Here is a 20,154-nt window from a genome sequence, read left to right as displayed (position 1 = left end):
ATGCTGACTTGGCATTTATTAAATAATAAATAATTTTTTTATTCGTCACGTCAGTATTTACTGTGTCAACAGTGTACTCTGTTTGCCACGTTAGTTTTTTCTATTAGAGTGACAGAAATGACTAAAATAACAAGCGTTAATTGGATTAGGGACTAAAAGTGGTAAAATAGAAATGTAGGGACCAAAATAGAAATGACCCCAAAATATAGGGACAAAAAGAGCATTTACGCCATTAATTTTTTGTTTTTAAAAAATGACGTGGCATTTTTAAATGCTAAATAATATATTATATTATTATTTTAATGCTGAGGTCAGCATTTAATGTGCCAACGATGCACTCCGTCTGCCACCTAGGACTTTGCCGTTAGGGCACTGACGGAAAGGACTAAAATGGATGGCGTTTTTCTAAATAGGGATTAAAAGCAGTGAAAATAAAAGTTAGGGACCAAAGTGAGAATCGTGTGAAAATGTAGGGACAAAAAATGGTTTTATCCCTATATATATTTTTGCTCTCCTTTTATGTTTGTCTCCTCAAAAAAAAAAAAACAAAAAACAAAAAACAAAACAAAAAAACAAAGGAAAACAAGATCAAAAAATGTCATTTGGTAAAAAAGTAAATTTCTTAGCATTTCAAACTTAAGAGTGGCACAAGAAACCAGCCCCTCTCCTCAATATTTAACCACCGAACCCATTTATGATCCACCCATTTGCCACTTCAGACCTTAACCAAAACACATTCCTTGGAGTTCAAGTAGGGTCACGGCTTCTTAGACCCATTCATCATTGGTGAGAGCCTTTAGGCCCAAGCTCGAGCTCCCTCAAAACAATCCCCAGCTTTGGAGATGACCATGGTCTAGTCGAGGGAACCATACCACTCTAAAGATATTCTCCAATAGTAATTCCTAATTTGAGTCAAAATTTATATAGGTCTATTTCATATGGATCTTGGAAATCGTTAAAAATTGGATGTGTTTTTTCACTAGCAAGGAGGCTGAATCATTTTCATCACTTATCCCTCAAAACATCTATCAACTATTTCTTATGTTCTACTTTGTAGGAAGATTAGATTATTTGGAATTCAGTTTAGACCATTTCAATTAAAAAAATTATAGTCTTTTACAAGGACATTGAGATTCAATTCCTTTTATCTTTTTATTAAAATTGAACTGGTCTGTTAGAGATATATATTAGACATATTAGCCCAATGTAATAGGCCCAAGCCCATTCCTGCTTGTACTAGTAGTCTAGGGTTTAGTCGCTTATATATACTCATGTTAGGGTTCATTGTAACACAGGAGGTTATTGTACTACACTCTCATACAATAAAGATGTAGCCCTTAAGGGATTCCTCCGTGGATGTAGGCCGTAAGGCTGAACCACATAACCCTCGTGTTCTCAGTGTTCCTCCTCTATGCTTCCTCTTCCGCATCTACTCTAGCATACACAACATGATATAACACATCTTTATGCTAATATTTAACATGGTATCAGAGCCAAACTTCGTTCTAGGCATAAAACAATACATCTCTAGCAAGCAAAGAAGAATATCACATGCACATCACCATCAGAAGTCACGCATGCTTCTCTGCTGGATCTAGACTCCACGGCATCTCGCAGCCACCGTGGCGCAGTGCTGTGTCCAAGATCCACAAATTCAAGCAAACCCGTGACATCAATCTCAGATCTATGAAACTTCAAGCTTCGCCTGATGAAACCAACAACACAGATGTGCTCCAAGATCTCCCGCGACCAAAACCCAGAAATCCGGTCACCCGAAGCCTTGCCACGCGCCTCCACGCGCCTCCGTAGCCTCTGGAAAATCTCCCACGTGCCGCCATAGAATCCTGACTTCTAGATCGTATTATGGGCGCACGCGCCGCCCAATAGGCCTCCTCGTCCACCGATTTACTTGACCTGAAAATATGGTGGTCATACGAAGCTGCACGCGCCACCACGCGCCACCTGGGTTTCTAGTTGCTCCTTCACGCGCCGGTGAACAGTGCACGCTCCTGCCACGCGCCGACAATGCTGCTGATGTCATCTGACGTCATATGATGACGTCATTAATCCACGTCAGCAGCCACGCAAGCACGGCCACGTCAGCCCTAGTACACGTCAGCGACACGTCATCAGCCACGTCAGCAGTGTCGTCCCGTCAGCACCACGTCACCTAGCTGGCCGTTGACCCGGACCGACCCGACCCGGACCACCCGGATCTGACCCATGAGCACTTTGACTGTTGACTTTGACTTTTTGCGTTGACCTTTGACCAAAAGTCAAAATTTCCAAAAGGGCCTATCTTGCTCAGTTTTTCGCGTAGATTCCGATTTTGGCCTCCGTTTCTCCATTTGAAGCTTCGAAATTGGACAATTAGCACGTTCTTCATTGTAGTTTCTTCAAAGGCATTCTACAAGGCATCTTCAAGTGATCTTCTCATGCTTATCCAACCTCAAGTCTTCATCAAGCTTCCGCCTTGAGTTTGAGGGAGGGTGTTAGAGATATATATTAGACATATTAGACCAATGTAATAGGCCCAAGCCCATTCCTGCTTGTACTAGTAGTCTAGGGTTTAGTCGCTTATATATACTCATGTTAGGGTTCATTGTAACACAGGAGGTTATTGTACTACACTCTCATACAATAAAGATGTAGCCCTTAAGGGATTCCTTCGTGGATGTAGGCCGTAAGGCTGAACCACATAACCCTCGTGTTCTCAGTGTTCCTCCTCTATGCTTCCTCTTCCGCATCTACTCTAGCATACACAACATGATATAACACATCTTTATGCTAATATTTAACATGGTCGATCCTACCGTTTAATTTTAAATTTTCTTGCAGCCAATAATATTTAATGAAGATTCATCAATAATCACATAATACCAAGGAAGGATCGAATGTAATTGGTACTTGACCTATAAATAAAAAAGTGAAGGGAAAAAGATAATTAAACAGAACACTGTTAAAATTCTTCAAAACTTCAATGGGCCACTTTTAAAGGTTTAATTAAGATGCATAAAAGGAAAAACTACAATGTTTGAAGTGATCATTTATGAAGTAACGTGTATTTGTCTATAATGGAGCGTTTCGAATGAGACATCTTCTAAGGATGATTTGGTAGAGAAGATATCTCATGTGAACTTTCTTCATAACATGGGGGACCTATACATGTTGGACCTATTCATGTTGTGAAAGTTATGTCTCGAAAAATAATTATTCAATTGGGCATGGGGATATGTGTTAAAATTATGGCAAAAATATTATCTCAATTCCTACACTTTTCTTGAATTTGGTTCTTCATCCCTAATTTTAAAAACATTTCATTTTTTCATTCCTAAGCTTTTTAAAGAAATTTTTTTCAATAGTTTATAAACGAAAATAAAGACGAAAAAATAATTTTTTTATGATAATTTAGGGATGAAAAATAAATCTTTTAAATTAAAAAGTGGTAAGCATAACATTTCAATAATTTAGGAGTTTAAAACCAACTTTTAAAATTTTAAGGATGAAAAATGAAATTCATGCGAAATTCAATAATGAGAAAAATAATATTTTAGCTTAAAATTAATTGTTTCAATGGAGAACCTTATGTGAAGATAGTTTTATGCATTTTCTTATATTTGGTAGTATCATAAAAAAAATGGTTAAGAGGAAAACTATCTCTTAGAGTATGTTTGGTATGCTGTAATAGCTCGTATAATGGAATAGTTATACATGTGTAATAGTGATTTGGTCATTTGATTGCATCTTTAGTGCCCGTTTAGATAGGCATTCTTGCAGAGGAAGCACATGTTAACAAGCTAGATGCAAAAAAGGAAATCATTTGGTAGCTTGATTTTAGTCGAATTGCGTTTACAAATAACACCATTCCACGTTTTTAAAAAACCAAATTTTTAGAGCTTTTCAATTGACACAATTCAATCAACAAAATATCGATTATCGACCGCAATTTTTTTAATCAAAAAATCTATTTTGCACCCCCCCCCCCCAGATACTAGTATATATTTTGGCTATATGTTCTCTCTCAATAATCCTTCTTTAAATTGAGGAATAACTATTCATTTTTACAATGATTGTAATAAGTTTTAAAATTAACATATTTCCAAAAATATAAATTTTCCTTATACATCATCTTTTACAAGTTTTTAATATGTAACAATCAAACTTATGTCTAGTAATAAACTAATAATTATTCCATTACAATATCTTTTATACCCAATAATAAAAAGGACAAAATTTAGGTACTATACTTTAGGTTTTCCTCTTAAAATTTTGACATTTGTCCAATTTAACAACCCACAAATGGTGTTAAAATACTACCATTTGTTTTCCTTTTTTTTTTTTTTTTTTTATCTCTTTTATTCCTCTATCCTATGAGAGAACGCAGAAGGTAGAATCGTAGAATCCCATTGCATTTGATCTCTCCAACTTCTCACCCTCAATCTGAACCAAATTAAAGCCAACAAAGGGTAAGAAGGCCAGTGGATAAAGGGTAAGAACAAAAAAGTAAGGGTTGAGAAGGAGAAGGTAAGGGATGAAAAGGAGAAGATGCAAGTGATGAAGTGAAAGTGGTATATGATTTTGGAGATTTCATAGAGATTCAAATGTGGGTTTGAAGAGATTTTGCAGATCAAATAGTGGTGGTCCTTGATTTTGGAGATTTGGGCTACCTGGAAGCCACGTGAGAGAGAAAATATGAGATTTTTTTGTTGCTTTTTTTTTTCCCCATTTCTTCTTTATTTTTTCTTTGGGGCTTTTTTGTTTGGTTTTGATGATGATATCTATTTATCCCTTAGTGGAAGGTACAAATCCTACAATTTGAAAAAGATCTGAAGCCGTGGGTTCGCTTGCAGTACAAGAAAAAGAAGGAAGAAGAAAAAAAAAGTTTTTTTTTTTTTTATATTTTTTTTATAGTTTTAACCCTATTTGTAGGGGTTGTTAAATTGGACAAATTTCAAAATTATAAAAGAAGAACTTAAGTAACTGTAGTTAAGGTACTATACATAAGTTTGGTCATAATAAAAATTAATATTTTTAATGTAAACAAGTAATTTCGTTCATTTTACCAAATTTACCCTAAAATTTTTCTTGTACTAATTGTCTGTTTGTAGATAAAGTTAAAATGTAGTTGATATCCATTAATAATACTAAAGAGTGCAATGAGATTCATGAATAGTAGTAAAAATAAGCTGAATAATAAAAAAACTTGGCTTTTTAAACAATGCCAAACACACACTAAATAAAATAGTTTTTCAAAAAAAAAAAAAAAAAATTTGAGGGAAAGTTTTTGAACTCATTTTAGAGTTGGTATCAATGATGTATAAAAATTAAGATAATTTTATAAAGAAAATATTTTTGAAAAATGATTTACATTTCAAAAAAAATGTTAAATTTTAATTTTAAGACTCAAAGACAAACGGGTAAAACTTCATATTCATACACAGTATAATAATTGGGTTTTCTCGTGGGGATGGAAAATAAAAAGAGATCTGAGAGGCATTGGCATTGCACCGAGTCAGTCAGAGAAATGGCGTTGGAGGAGTGGGGAAAGCTAGAGGGAAAAGTGGTGATGGTGACTGGGGCTTCCTCAGGCCTTGGTCTTGACTTCTGTCTCGATCTCGCTAAAGCTGGCTGCAAGATCATTGCTGCCGCTCGACGTGTTGACAGACTCCAATCACTCTGTCATCAAATCAATCACCTCTCTTCTTCAAGCTCCCCAAGAGCTGTGGCTGTGGAGCTCGATTTGTGCGCCGATGGTCTCACTATTGACAAGTCCATACAAAAGGCTTGGGATGTGTTTGGCCACATCCATGCCTTGGTCAACAACGCTGGATTTAGAGGTTACCAATTAAAAAGAAAAAAGAAAAAAAAAAAAAGAAATCAGTTGTGCTCCTTGGAATTTTATGTGTATTTTTTTTAACATTTGCTTCTTCATCTTTATTTTAATTCTATGAGCATTTCAAAATGTTCAGGTACCTGGATGCCTAACTCTTATGCTTTGTACATTAGGTACTAAGAAATCACCATTAGAATTGTCTGAGGAGGAATGGAATCATGTTATCAAAACAAACTTAACAGGAACCTGGTTGGTGTCAAAATACATTGGCATACGCATGCGTGATGCAGAGCGGGGAGGATCAATCATAAACATATCTTCTATTGCTGGTCTTGACCGTGGGCAATTGCCTGGAGGTGCTGCCTATGCTGTTTCAAAGACAGGCCTAAACACCTTGACAAAGGTAATGTCGATTGCCATTCAACTCTTCCAAAATATAGGGATGATACCATTGTCATGTTTTGTCATTGTTTGGAGACAAAATAATAACTATAAGATGGAAAATCGTAGTATCTTCATAGAAGAATGCACTACAGGGGGAAAAAATCCTCATGTTAATTGACTAATCAATAGGTAAACAAATGGAATTTACTTCTTTTGATTCAAGAAAAGATCAGGTACATTTCCTATAAATAAAACAAATTAAAGAGGAAATATTACATCAACTAAAGATATTTTTTTTGCCAATTGAATGGAAAAAGAAAATTCCAAGAGAAACTCCTAGAGAATAGTCACACAAATGAAGACTGGATATTCACTTCAAGTCAGACATTTTCAACTGCATGTCCTAAATATTTTCTTATTGGTCCCCTTTGGAGCTGGGTACCAAAACAGATGTAATTTCCATCTCCAAAGACCAAACAAAATATTATTGCTTTTACATGAAATTGGAACGGGTATATTTTGTTTGCTGACTGTTTACCTAGATGTGTGTTTCTTTTTCTTTTTCTTTTTTTATAAAAGTAACTTTCGGATTGATGACCTCTACTGAGTTGTCATCCCTGGCCACTGTGCTATCACTTGGGTTGTCTTTTTAGACCTTTTCCTGTAACTATGTGATGAACACATCATAAATTAATTATTATGGAATACCCTGAACTTATTTAGAGATAGGAACCAGTCTCTCTTATGTCTTTGCCCATAGGAAATGTATTCTTATTGTGTGTGTGTGTTGATTTTGCTTTTGTTACTTCTCCATAAAATGTTGATTCTACTTATGACAGGTCATGGCCTTGGAATTGGGTGTATATAAAATTAGAGTGAATTCTATATCACCTGGCCTTTTCAAATCTGAGATTACTCAGGGTCTTATGGAAAAAGAATGGCTGCATAAGGTGGCAAAGAAAACTGTCCCTTTAAGAGAATATGGCATCACAGATCCGGCACTGACATCACTTGTTCGATACTTGGTACATGAATCTTCTGAATATGTTTCGGGCAACATTTTCATTGTTGATGCTGGTGAAAGCTTACCAGGTGTCCCTATTTACTCTTCCCTTTGAATGACAGTGAGACATAACTGTCTTATCAAGACAAGTGTTAATATTCTTGCTGCAAGCTGTTCTGTGCAGTGTGATACCTGCCATTTTCACTTATATCTATGATTTTAATGTTATGTGATCATAAGCTTAGCAACATTGATTCAAATTGTTACTAAAATTGCAATTTCCTAGTTTCAAGAAGCTCAAGAGGATTGAAATCTGATTTGGTCTTTAAATTAGACTCGTAGCAGCCAAATTTATTGCCACAAAGAGGCCAATTTTCCATCTATGAATTATGATCGCCATGAGCGCTAGAATTTTGTGTTATATTCGTTTTGTTTGCCACGTAAGCTGTTCTGTCTAAAACCTTAATCAAAGAGGGACAAATCAGCTGTAAATTTACTCGTATACGTGAGCACTACTTGTGTGTTAGAGGCCTTGCAGCAGTATTGTGAAATTTGGAGTTTGAAAATAAATCTAATGCTATTATTTAATTCCCTTGGCAATGTTGTGAGTAGACCGAGATTGGTTCTGTAGCAATGATTTGAATTTTGAATCACCTGATCACTTTCTCTCCGCAAGAGTGCTTGCGTGAGATAAAAATCCAGTGCAATAGTTAGAGCATCCACATCCGGAAATTCTATCTCATCCTATTTTACCATCCCAAAAAGTCACTTTATCAATTATACAATACAATTTTACAATACACTCAACATCCTAACTTTTATTTTTCTATTCTACTCATTAAAATAATATTTTTACACAATAAAATATATTTTTTCTTTTTTCTTTTTTTTTTTGTTTTTTCCCAATTTTCTCCTCCACATGCTACCTTCCAGACTCCTCCATTAACCACTTTCTTCCACACAACTCCGTCCCTGTATCCTCCATCATCCATATCAACCCAGATCGGCGAAACAGGAAAAAAAAAAAAAAAAAAAAAAAAAAAAAAAACGCCACCAACATCGCTGCAAAACCCATCACCTTCTTCCACCCAACTCCATTCCTTTATCCTCCATCATCCATATCAACCCAGATCAGCAAAACAGGGAAAAAAAAAATAAAAAAAAAAAAAAACCGCTCTCACAGCAAAACCCATCACTGCAAAACCAATTTTCACAGCAAAACCCGCTCTCATCTCTCTCTCCGTTTGTGGCTTGGTGCTTCTCCGATCTGATCTAATGTTAACACTCACAGCTCCACGCCGGACAACAAGCTCCACACCGTCACCCTCAATCACCCATCCCCACCACCACTGAAACCCTCCACCGCATCAAACCCATGAGCTCTCCACCACATCAAACCCACATCAAACCCATCTGCCACCACATCAAACTCTTGATTCAAGGGAAAATAGAGAGGAAAAAAAAATGAAAGGGAAGAGATGGACGAGAGAGGGGCGGGATTGAATGGGTGAACTGGAAAAAAAAAAAAAAAAAAAAAAAAAAAAAAAAAAAAAAAAAAAAAAAAAAGAAGAAGCTAGAGAGAGGAGATGAGAGTGTGACCGGTGAGAGAGGGAGGAATTGATAAAGTGTAGACCCAATAAAATATTAGTTTTTTTTTTTACAATTGTGCTACAGTGCAATTCTACCTTTAGAATTGCACTGTAGCAGTATTGCAAATTTTTTTGCAATACTTGCTTTTTACAAGCCCAGCTGTGGGGGATTTTGGAGGCCTTTATGCTAAACCCATCTTACATTTGCCATATCCATGCCCGGCTGCGGATGCTCTTAGGGCCATTTGCAATATTGCACAATGCAATTACCACCTTATGTGATGTAAAAAAATTGATAGGGTAAATTTTTTTAAACCTTTTTTAACTTTTTAAGCTTTTTACTTTTAACCCTATTAGTTTTATTTATTTATTTATTTATAAGAATGCTGGTAAGCTTTCATTAAACTGGGCTGAAACCCAAATCAGATACATCATTAAGAATTTGAGATGCAATTATAGGGGGAGTAACTTCCACCCAAATGGTACATTCAGAAATCTGTTTGGTGTGTTTAGCCATGAGGTGAGTTGCCTTGTTCCCTTCTTTGCACGTGAAGGGTGTCTTCCAAGCGCTAAACTTTGGCACCCAAGATTTTATACCAGTAACAAGTTGCTGGATCTAAATGGGGCCCGAGTCATGACTGGCAATGACATTCATAACAATTTGGGAATCCCCTTCAAGAATAATCTCCCTAAGGCCCAACTCCCAAGAGAAAATTATGCCAAACTCAACAGCTTTGGCTTTAACGTCCAAAGCTCCCAACGGGTAGTGTTTTGCTAAGAACTCCCATTATTTGGCCTTTATCATTCCGAACCACCACTCCAATCCCACACTAACCTCGCTCCTTGAAAATAGCCCCATCAATGTTTGTCTTGTACCAACCTGGTGGAGGAGGCCTCCATAGAGTGGGGATGTGGGGCTGATGGGCATTAGGAGAAATACAGTGGGTTTGGAACTCTGCCAGGTAGAGTCTTGAAGCCTCCATTATGCACCAAAATAGGTCCATGAAGTTTGGTGGGTTGGCCATGAGGCCAGGAGCTTTGACATTAGCCATTTGCCAAACTGCTGCTACAATATCACAACTCCAGAATGTATGACTCGCTGTTTCCACGCCTTCACACAAATCGCACTCCACTTCCATTGGAATCTTGCGGTCTCTGAGCTTAGTTTTAGTTGGGAGGATGTCTTTACACGCTCGCCAAATAAAGTTTCTAATTTTGTTTGGGAAGTGGAGCTTCCAAATTGCTTTCCAAAGTGACTTCATCCTGGTGTTATTCGAGCATTCCCCAACATTGATCTTGGACAGTTGTTTGTGGCTTACATGGTAGGCACTTCGGACCAAGAACACCCCATTGGCTATGCCAGACCATACTCTACGATCCTCAGGGAAAGTGGAGCTCAAAGGGATAGCCAAAATAGTTGAAGCCTCATGGGGAAGAAAAACGGAATTAACCAACTCAGATTTCCACACAGCTCTTTCTTTATCAATTAGAGCAGAAACTTTCTCATTATACATCCGGGTGTTTATAGGAGTCAAGACCTTGTATGTTTCGGGGTTGGGGATCCACTTGTCACTCTATATCTTCACTTTGTCTCCATTTCCAATAGACCATCTAATTCCATCTTTCACCACACTCTTAGCAGCCAAAATGCTCCGCCAAGCAAAAGATGGTCTTTTGCCGAGTTAAGCTTCAAGGAAAGACCTGGTAGCAAAGTACTTGGCTTGGAAAACATGGTAGAAAAGAGAATTTGTGTTTTGGAGGAGGCGCCAACCATGCTTAGTTAGGAGAGCTAGGTTGAAGGCTTTTAGGTCTCTAAACCTCATGCTGCCCGTATCTTTGGATTTACACAACTTGTCCCAAGAGACCCAAGATATTTTTCGCTCATCAGATTTTTGTCCCCACCAAAATTTGCTAATCATAGAGCTGAGTTCTTTGCATAGCGAGTCAGGCAACTTGAAGCAACTCATGGTATAGGTAGGAGTGGCTTGGGCCACCGCCTTGATGAGGACTTCTTTATCAACCAAGGATAGCAGCTTCCCCTTCTAGCCAGCAATTTTTCGGCCAAGCTGATCCTTAATCCTATTAAAAGCCTTCTTTTTTCCTCGGCCAATTAAGGATGGAAGGCCTAGGTATCTTTCGTGTTGCTTGATGACTTGGGCACCAAAAAGATTTTTGATTTTAGCTTGAGTAGAAGTCCCGGTGTTCTTGCTACAGAAAAGGGAAGTTTTGTCCTTGTTGATTTTCTGCCCAGATGCAGCCTCATAGTCATGGAGAACATCCCAGACTCGCTGACATTCACTCATACTAGCTTGACAAAAAATGATGCTATCGTCCGCAAAAAAACAAATGAGACAAACGCGGAGCACCCCGACAAATAGAGATCCCCTTAATAGTCTCCAACCTCTCTTTTCTTTAGAGCATTGCCGAAAGACCTTTTGCACATAACAAAAATAGAAATGGCGATAACGTGTCCCCTTGGCGAATACCCTAAGAAGGGATAATTTCGCCTTTTAGCTCCCTGTTGATTAGTACAGAAAAAGAGACAGAGGTTACACACATCTTGATAATAGATATCCACTGGTCATGAAATCCCATTTTTTGCATTACCCTAGCCAAACATTCTTATTCTACTCTATCAAATGCTTTGCTCATGTCTAACTTGATTGCCATGAGACCTTTCTTTCCCTTTCTTCTATGTTTGATATGGTGCATTGTCTCAAAGGCAATTAATACGTTGTCTGTGATGAGTCTCCTAGGGACAAAGGCACTTTGTGCTTCACTAACAATCTCAGGCAGGATTTTTTTTCAGGCGATTTGCTAGGACTTTGGCTAAGACTCTATAAACCACATTGCATAGACTTATGGGGTGGTATTTAGTGATTTTTTTGGGGATTTTTGGTTTTTGGGATGAGGCAGATATGGGTATCGTTGAATTTAGGGGGCATCACACCAATATTCAAGATATTTAACACACACTCAGTTATATTCTGACCAACAATACTCCAATAATTTTGAAAAAAGAGTGGAGGCATACCGTCTGGGCCTGAGGACTTGGTAGGATGCATTTGAAAGAGCGCTTTCCGAACCTCATCGGGATGGAATGTCTGGAGGAGGAAATTGTTCATCTCATTTGTTACTTTTCTCTCAACTGCTTCAACAACTGGATTGAACTGTGAAGGCTGGTCTGACTGATAGATGGAAGAGAAGTAGTTTAAAATGATGCTCTAGATGTTCTCTTCATCACCCTGCCACACTCTATTGCTATCTTTTAACCCAGTGATTCTGTTTTTCTGTCGTCTTTGGGAGGCAACCGTGTGAAAAAATCTGGTATTTCTATCCCCACTTTGATACCATAAGACTTTGATCTCTACTTCCACATTGCAGACTCACGCTCAAGAAGCTCATTAATCTCTCTTTGCAGCCTTTGAATGTTGACAGCATCTTCATGGAGAGTGTTACGTTTTTCTAGGCACTGGAGGTTTGTTTGCTTCTCATTAATCTGCTTTCTAAGGTTGCCAAAGACATTTTTGCTCCACCACTGAAGTTGGTGTTGTCAGTTTCTTATCCTGTCTTGGGTTGAGCAACTATCCCTCATCGTGCTATCAACTGATCAAGCCATCTCCACCACATCCCAGCATCTCACATCCCTAGTCCACATTGATTCAAAGCGAAATTGGGCTTTACCCTGGCGACGTCTCAGCTGAGGGGCAGGATAAAGGGCTAAGAGACAATGATCAGACGAGGACATAGACCTGTGGTACACCTTAGCTTGCTGGAAGAGCTCAGTCCATCTATTGTTTGCTACCATGCGGTCTAGTTTGACCAGAGTGCGTTGATCACCAATCCTATCATTACACCATGTAAATCGTTGCCCAACAAAACCCAAATCTGAAAGATCACAATTGTCTAAGGCGTTTCGAAATGCCTCCATCTGATTTGCATCTCTTTCAACCCCTCCACATTTTTCTTCAATATGAGTAATCTCATTAAAATCTCCAAAAACAACCGAAGGCAAATAGAATTGGGCATTCAATGTTTCCAAGAGCCTTTAGGAGCTAGACTGTTGAGCAGCATTGGGGTGTCCATAAAAGCTGGTAGCCCACCAAGTAGTATTCACGCTTGAATCATGAACAACGGCATCTATGTGGGAGTGGAGAGTAGCTTTGGACTCTGACATTAGCGCTTTCTTTCCACAAGAGAGCTAAGCCTCCACTTTTGCCATCACTTGGGAAGATTAAAGCTTGTAGGTGCTGGTTTATCTCATTCTTATGCTTCTTCATCTGACTAATGCTTGCCTTCGTCTCCATAACAAAGACCAACATGGGATCTTCTGCTCTCACAAGGTCTTTGAGAGCTTGAACTGACTGAGGGATTCCAAGCCCTTGGCAGTTCCAAGCTAAGGTCGTCATTGAGCTCGGTGGAGCTACGCCACAACCACCACCTTGCCACCATCCACATTGGTAGTACTTCCCAAGGAATTTGCTCCGTTTTTACTTGCCTTCTGATTCTTTGTGTGCGGAACGTTTGGATCCAAAGCTTGGAGTGGGCTTGGACCAGGCCTCTTAGTTCCAATTGGCTCCATTTTGATGGGTGACCCATCATTGGTCTTTTCTCTTTTAATACGTTTCCAATAGGCAGGGTTAGGTCCAGGGGCTTTAGGGACCCAGCCCACTTCACATTCGTATAACATGGCCACTAGGCCTTCGGTGATTAGCTCATTTGAACATAGCATCACCTGGGATTTGTCATTTTGTCCCTTGCCTTCTGTCGTGTTCTGAGCTTCTCCAAGCATGCGAGCTGTTGTCGCCGTCGTGTGTTGAATCTCGACTATTTGCTTTGTTAATCTAGTGTCAAGCTTTTTGCAATTTTCTTTTCCAATATCTTTTTCTTGTGGCAGGTCTGGGATATTGCTAGTTGTCAACTCACCTTTTCGGACTAATGTCACCGCACCCAATGAGGGAGTTTGGGGCACGTGAGGCACGTGCCTTTTAGCTATGCTTGCTTCCTTCCAAGAATCACCCATGGCCTGATCGGACTCTTCTGATCTCCGGTTAAATGCCTCGAAGCTATAGCCTGTATGCTTCATCGATTCGGCGCGCAGCCAAGCCCTATATTGGTATTTTTCCTTTTCTACCCCACCGTTGGTTTCTCCCTTTTTAGGGCATTCGTGTTCGTTGTGTCCGATTCTACCATACAGGTAACAAAAATTTGGCAGTCTTTCGTATTTGAATAAAACACATCTTGGTTCATCATTCTCAATGCTAACCTTCTTTGCCCGGATAAGTTTCTTTGTAACATCCATCTGAATTCTAACACGTAGGTACCGTCCCCATTGAACGCCTTTCTCCGAGACATCAACTTCAAGGACTTTCCCAAGTTTGCTGCCAATCTCCATGCCTATCTCCCTAGTTCTGCTTTTAAGAGGGAGGTTTGAGATTTGGACCCAAAAGGGTGACCATTTAAGGTCTACTTCCTTTGGGACCAGCTCACCTGAGAACTCCTATAAAAGCACCAAATTTTTCTCAAAGCTCCATGGGCACATTTCCAAGATTTTCTTTTTGTCTTTTGGGTCACTGAATTCCACTAGGAAAAGTTCTTCTTCAATCTCCGATATTTGAACAGTCTTGTTTGTCCTCCATAGCATCCTCATGGTTTTCCTCAGGGCTTCTATGTTGATGCTACGCCGAGTAAGGATCTTCATGACTAGGCAGTTTTTGCCTAGTTCTTTTGCTGTTTTCGTGCTATTCTCTACCAAGACTGTGTCTTCGTCTTCCTCCTCCATGAAGGAGAGTTTTTTCCAAAGCTGTTCTAGTTCCTCTACCATATTCAACTCCTCTAGCTTTACACAGTCAACCTAAGAGTCTCATAGAGAGACGACCAAACACTTGCAAAAAGCAAGACCAGTACACGCCTCTACGTCTTAGAGCTCCTGAGTACGAAAGGCACAGCCTTATTAGTTTTTACGTATCATATAGTAGTGGTAATCGCATGGTATCGAATCCGCCTGTGCATTTGCACCCCCAGATCCAGGTGACTTTTTCTTAAGCACCCATTTAAAAAAAAAAAAAAAAAAAAAAAAAAAAAAAAAAATTATGAAGCAAATTAATATATGCAAAAGAGTATTCGTGGGCTTTCTGTCATTAGCACTCAGATCTACAGACAAGCCACATCTGTTACTTATGATGTGATACCCCAATTTGATTGATTGTGTGATGTGTGTGGGTGTGTGATGAGTCCCACATCGGGTATTTACTGGATTGAACTGGGTTTTATTAACAACTGCAAGGAGCCTCAATTGTGACTGGTCCTTTTGAGGTATAGCGCAGATATGACTAGCGTTTTTCCTTGGGTTGTTACATATGGTATCAGAGCCGGCCCGGTAATCCTGTGTGGGCTCAGAGACACTACCCCACAAAGTGGGCCCTAACAAGGACGTTAGGGATTTAAGTGTGAGAGATTGTGATACCCCAATTTGATTGATTGTGTGATGTGTGTGGATGTGTGATGAGTCCCACATCGGGTATTTACCGGGTTGAACTAGGCTTTATTAACAACTGCAAGGAGCCTCAATTGTGACTAGTTCTTTTGAGGTATAACGCAGATGTGGCTAGCGCTTTTCCTTGGATTGTTACATATGAACTATGATTCAAACGGTTTATCAAAAAAAAAAACCTATGATTCAAACTCTTACGCAAAATTCTAAGGTTTTGTTGGACATATTAATGAGAAAGTTGGTTTCAGCCCTATGTTCAAGCTATTTGTATGAGGCTTAAAAAGTACTGATTGAAACACATGTTTCAAGTCCATTACATAGTGTTGGCCAATAATGCAGAATGAAATAATTTGTCTCCACTGCAATGTTTACATAATGATGAGCCAACCTTTAAAAATGGAGGACATAAACCCAAAATTTCAGTCCCTGCCCAAGAACTAGAGTCTAGAAATATTAGCCAAATGATCAATCGCAAATCAATGCAGAGCTGCAGTAGAGCAATGCCCATTTAAAGAGAAAGGCTACAGTACAGAAGATAGCTTTTCCAACAAAAGCTAGGTACAAATATTTAGCCCATTTAAAGACAAAAACATTGGCTGGGAATCTAGTATAGCAGTGCCTAGATGAAACAGAATATAATTTACTAGAGATCAGTCATAATTTCTTGCAAATCTTTGGTGTCTACTAAAATCTACAGAATATAAATGAGAAAATCAATAGGTACTCGTATAAAGCTTCTATTGTCTTCTTATCCATCTCTTTATCTCAAAGATCCTTTTATTTTGATTCAAACCCCTTTGCTAAAGAAACTTCCCATTCTTGGCGCCGTTGTTCTCTCTGTAACATGTGAAAAAAAAAATCTTAAGATGGATCACCAACTACATAAATCAATGAATCAAGTGTAGGTAAAGCTCGTTTTAATATTCCAAAGTGCAAGGATAAGGCAACTAAGCAAAATTCAAATTAATATTCTCAATAATATATTTAGTATTATTATCATATAAAAGTTATATTTGAAAATAACTGGTAGACGACTTCCAATTAGGCTAACATTTTAATCTCAAGCTGACCAAAACCCACCTAAACCTGGCCTATTGTTTGTGTTATAGCTTATGTATTAGCTGGTGTGTATCAGTAGAGAAACATGTAGTTTGTCAAAGACACAAAGCATAATGTTTGTATAAAAGAATCTACTACATGCTTTCAACTTTCAACTGCATGTGTTTATCATAGCCACAAGTTGAAGCAGGACTTCAGGAAATTACCAAAATTATCCAAAGCTTTAGCCCATAATAATAACCCTGTGTTGATACTCCCCCCGCACTGGAAGTGCATTTATAATTCCCCCCTCCCCCCTTTTCAAGTCAAATTGCCCTTTTTTAGCCCAAAAAAAAGTCAATTTTCCTTTAGCAGAAAGATGATAGGATGAAATCGTATTAGGAGAGGCGAGGACTCTGATATTAACCTGCCAGCTGAAGATAACTTAAATATAGGACATGGAAATGAGAATAATTTAAGGGCATATTGTAGCTTCTTACTGAAAGAAACATAGTTAGTTTATGAGCATTTTCGCTCTCAAGAGTTGCAAAATCAATCAACAAATAAGCCATGCTTTATTGGGAAGTTTCACATACATTCATTGGATATTGATTGGCCAATGGTGAATATCCTCTTCTTTCATCTTTTTCCCATTGCTATTTGACCATCCACCAACACATATCACATCAAAGATTTTCTTTTCTTTTTAGTGGTCTTCAACTACACAATCTTTTGAAATTTCAGTTCCATTTTACAATTAAATTGCTCACTATTGGATTCCATGGAAAATGTGCATGTTAACAAACAACATAAGTTTGGCCTAATAAAAGTTTTGCAAATGACTTCGAAATACTTGTATTTTCTTTTCTATGTTGTACGTTTCTAATTCTTATTGGTATTAAGGAAATTCTAAGACTTTTTTTCTTTTATAGGTAAATAGGGGGAGGAGGCTGGTGGGGTTTGAACCCCAGTGCCTAAGCACCCAAAGAAGTGCTGGAACCACTAGGGTATACCTCAAACCCCAAGGAAATTCTAAGAGTTTGACTAATATAATCTCTTTAGTTCTTATAAACTTGTAAAGATAATTTCAGATTAAAAGGGTGAGCCATGCCTAATTCATAGATCAGTCGAACCTTTAAGCACCTTTTCAGACATTTTCAAATGCCGTAAAGCTTTCTTCTAGCATATACAAATGTATCATTAACTCTATGCCATTGCCAACCTATTGGCAGTCGTATTTCTGCAGAAACAGTAAAACTGCAATTACTAATGTTTTCCCAATTTCTTTGCACCAAAACCTCAAACCTGTGCCAAATGCCTTCAACCCCTAATGGTGGGAGAATTGGGTGCATATATCATGGGGATACGTAATACCAGCTCCCTAATGGCACAAGGGTTTTATTAAAACAAAAGGCCACAATACAATATTAAACAACATGTATGCTAAAATTAACCATGATTTTTTCTACAACATTATAACAAACCAGATTGGCAGTTGAATCAGGGGAAAATTTTTTCCTGGGTTTGCCTTATTGCATTGATTGGTGGGTAAACCAAATGTAAATTAAAATAGTCATGTCACACACAAGAAAATATGGTCATATACGATCAATAAAATAAATTTTGTCAGCATTCTTGCATTTAATACTGTTCTCAATGTTAATAGAATTTTTTTCATTTTTATAATTTAATGAAATAATGATGAGACATGGCATAATGCATTAATAACACTGGCAAGATGGATGATAGAAGTATCACCACTCAAACCAAAATTGTTTCATCTCTTTTCAAAAAACAGAAAAGAAACAATAGTCGAACACTAATTTTTGCAGGGAACAAATATAATCCAGTTGCAAATAGAGAATGATATAAATGAACATACCCTTCTTTCCCAGTATGGAAGAAAGCACACGAAATCATAGACAGGTGTAATGGTTGAAACCAGAGCGACATTGAGTCCAGTAAATACCAAAAGGGCAGTCATAGGTCGGGTTCTATGCGGCATGTTTGATTACTATCAAGAAATTATCCCTGCAATCACCAGTTCATGACTGAGTTGTCTTCAAATTTACACACCGAAAAATGATAACTAAAAAGCGCGCGCGCGCACACACACAAACAGGTATTTGATCCCTAAAACCTAACAATGAGCTAGATTCTAAGCAAACGCAGTTCATTTCTCAGAAGAATAAAACCAAAAATCACATTCAAGACTACACAATCATTTCATCTAACAAAGAACCACCCCTTGCCCCAACCGGCAGCTTACCCAGAATTGCACTCAGCCACATAGTACCATCAGTTTGACCCCTAAAACCTAGCAATGAGCTATATTATAAGCAAAACCCAGTTCATTTTTGAGAAGCATAAGACCAAATATCACATTTAGGACTCTCACAATCATTTCATCAAATAGCTGGTATGCTTGGGAAAAGAACCGACTCCATACACCAACCGGCAGCTTATCAAGAATTGCATTCGGTCACGTAGTACCATCAAGGCTCAAATTTGAGCACAAACACAAACACAAACACAAACACAAACCCAACCCCAAACCTTTCTTCAAAAAAAAAAAAAACTCAAAAGACTGCAAATTTGTCTTTTAAAGTTTAAACCCACATCCCAGATTGGAGTATTACCTTGTATGATGAATTTTGAAGTTTGGGGCTAAATAGGTCTAGTGGGTATGGATCTGTGTCACTCACTCCATAGTTGAAAAGCTACGTGGTTGAAGACAAGGGTATTGTCGTAAAACTCTGTGGCTAGACTAAGGGCCAAAAAGAGAAGGAAATATTTTTTTGGCCCATTTCTCGGTTTATGCGTGTCATCCATGCGCAGGACTATGGTTTGCTTAGATTTGTTTTCGGTTTTTATTTTTATAATTTAATTTTCTAATTTTTGAGTGATGAGTTATAAAAATTGAAAACAACTTTTAGGTATTTTTGAGTTATGAAAACAGAGTTATGATGACATTTTGATAAATACACACATATTTGAGAGACCCACAACATGTGAGTAGTCAAATCGGTCCGGTCTTTTTTTTTTTTCTTTTTTCACATTGGGTTTCTGGGTTTGCTTTCTTTTCTTTTCTCATATTTTTTTTTTAAAATTTTTTATTGGGTTAGTTTAGTTTGGGTATTGGGGGTTCAAGGAAAAAAAATAGAAATAAAATAAAAAACTGCACCAAGTGGCATTTTGATAAATACACACATATTTGAGAGACCCACAACATGTGAGTAGTCAAATCGGTCCGGTCTTTTTTTTTTTTTTTTTTTTTTTTTTTCCACATTGGGTTTCTGGGTTTGCTGCTTTCTTTTCTTTTCTCTTTTTATTTTTTTTTATTTTTTTATTTTTTTACTGGGTTAGTAGAGTTTGGATATTGGGGTTGAAGGAAAAAAAATAAAAATAAAATAAAAAACTGTACCAAGTCAATCCGTGGGTCACACAACAAAGTAAAATTTATTATTTTTGAATTATCAAAGGTGGAATTGCCAGCCCCAGATCTTCTCTGTATCGTTCCAATTTTATTGGATATCTCCGCGTGTTGTATATAAACGCTTTCATTTTACTGTTTCTTTGCGATGTGGAACTCACGCACCGATCCCTTCTAAAGTTAAAACAGGTGCTATGCCCAGGCCCAAACTTACGAATCCGCCTTCTCATCCTTGTGGGCTTTCTTTGGAGACAAAGTTATCAAGCAGAATTATTTATTTATTTATTGTTTAATAATGAAACATATGATTTCTTTTTTGAATTCAATACCAAAAAAATAAAAAGAATATAAAATATCATCTTTGTAAAATAGAGTAAAAGA

General features: G+C 37.8%; 2 protein-coding genes across 4 annotated transcripts; one reads left to right on the top strand and one right to left on the bottom strand.

Moving 5' to 3' along the window:
• Positions 1-5,449: 5,449 nt before the first annotated feature.
• On the top strand, positions 5,450-7,534 carry LOC126693334 (uncharacterized). The gene is made up of 3 exons (XM_050389278.1): positions 5,450-5,837; positions 6,007-6,236; positions 7,057-7,534. The coding sequence occupies exons 1-3, from the start codon at positions 5,468-5,470 to the stop codon at positions 7,333-7,335; spliced, it is 879 nt and encodes a 292-aa protein (XP_050245235.1). The 5' UTR covers positions 5,450-5,467; the 3' UTR covers positions 7,336-7,534.
• Positions 7,535-15,769: 8,235 nt separating this feature from the next.
• Positions 15,770-19,215, bottom strand: LOC126693333 (uncharacterized). 3 transcript variants are annotated; one of them, XM_050389275.1, is made up of 4 exons: positions 18,980-19,215; positions 18,223-18,371; positions 16,568-16,767; positions 15,770-16,139 (listed from the first exon to the last, which is right to left on the bottom strand). In XM_050389275.1, exons 2-3 carry the CDS (start codon positions 18,343-18,345, stop codon positions 16,585-16,587), a joined length of 306 nt encoding a protein of 101 aa, XP_050245232.1. In that variant the 5' UTR covers positions 18,346-18,371; positions 18,980-19,215; the 3' UTR covers positions 15,770-16,139; positions 16,568-16,584. The 3 variants fall into 3 exon arrangements, with proteins under 3 accessions (XP_050245232.1, XP_050245233.1, XP_050245234.1); XM_050389276.1 differs by lacking the exon at positions 18,980-19,215 and adding an exon at positions 18,610-18,973; XM_050389277.1 differs by lacking the exon at positions 16,568-16,767 and having other exon boundaries at positions 18,980-19,199.
• Between the last annotated feature and the right edge of the window lie 939 nt (positions 19,216-20,154).

Source organism: Quercus robur, chromosome 7 (assembly GCF_932294415.1).
Source record: "Quercus robur chromosome 7, dhQueRobu3.1, whole genome shotgun sequence".
In the NCBI taxonomy this organism is placed as follows: domain Eukaryota; kingdom Viridiplantae; phylum Streptophyta; class Magnoliopsida; order Fagales; family Fagaceae; genus Quercus; species Quercus robur.
The sequence above is the reverse complement of the archived record's forward strand: the minus strand, read 5'-3'. Positions and strand labels throughout refer to the sequence as shown.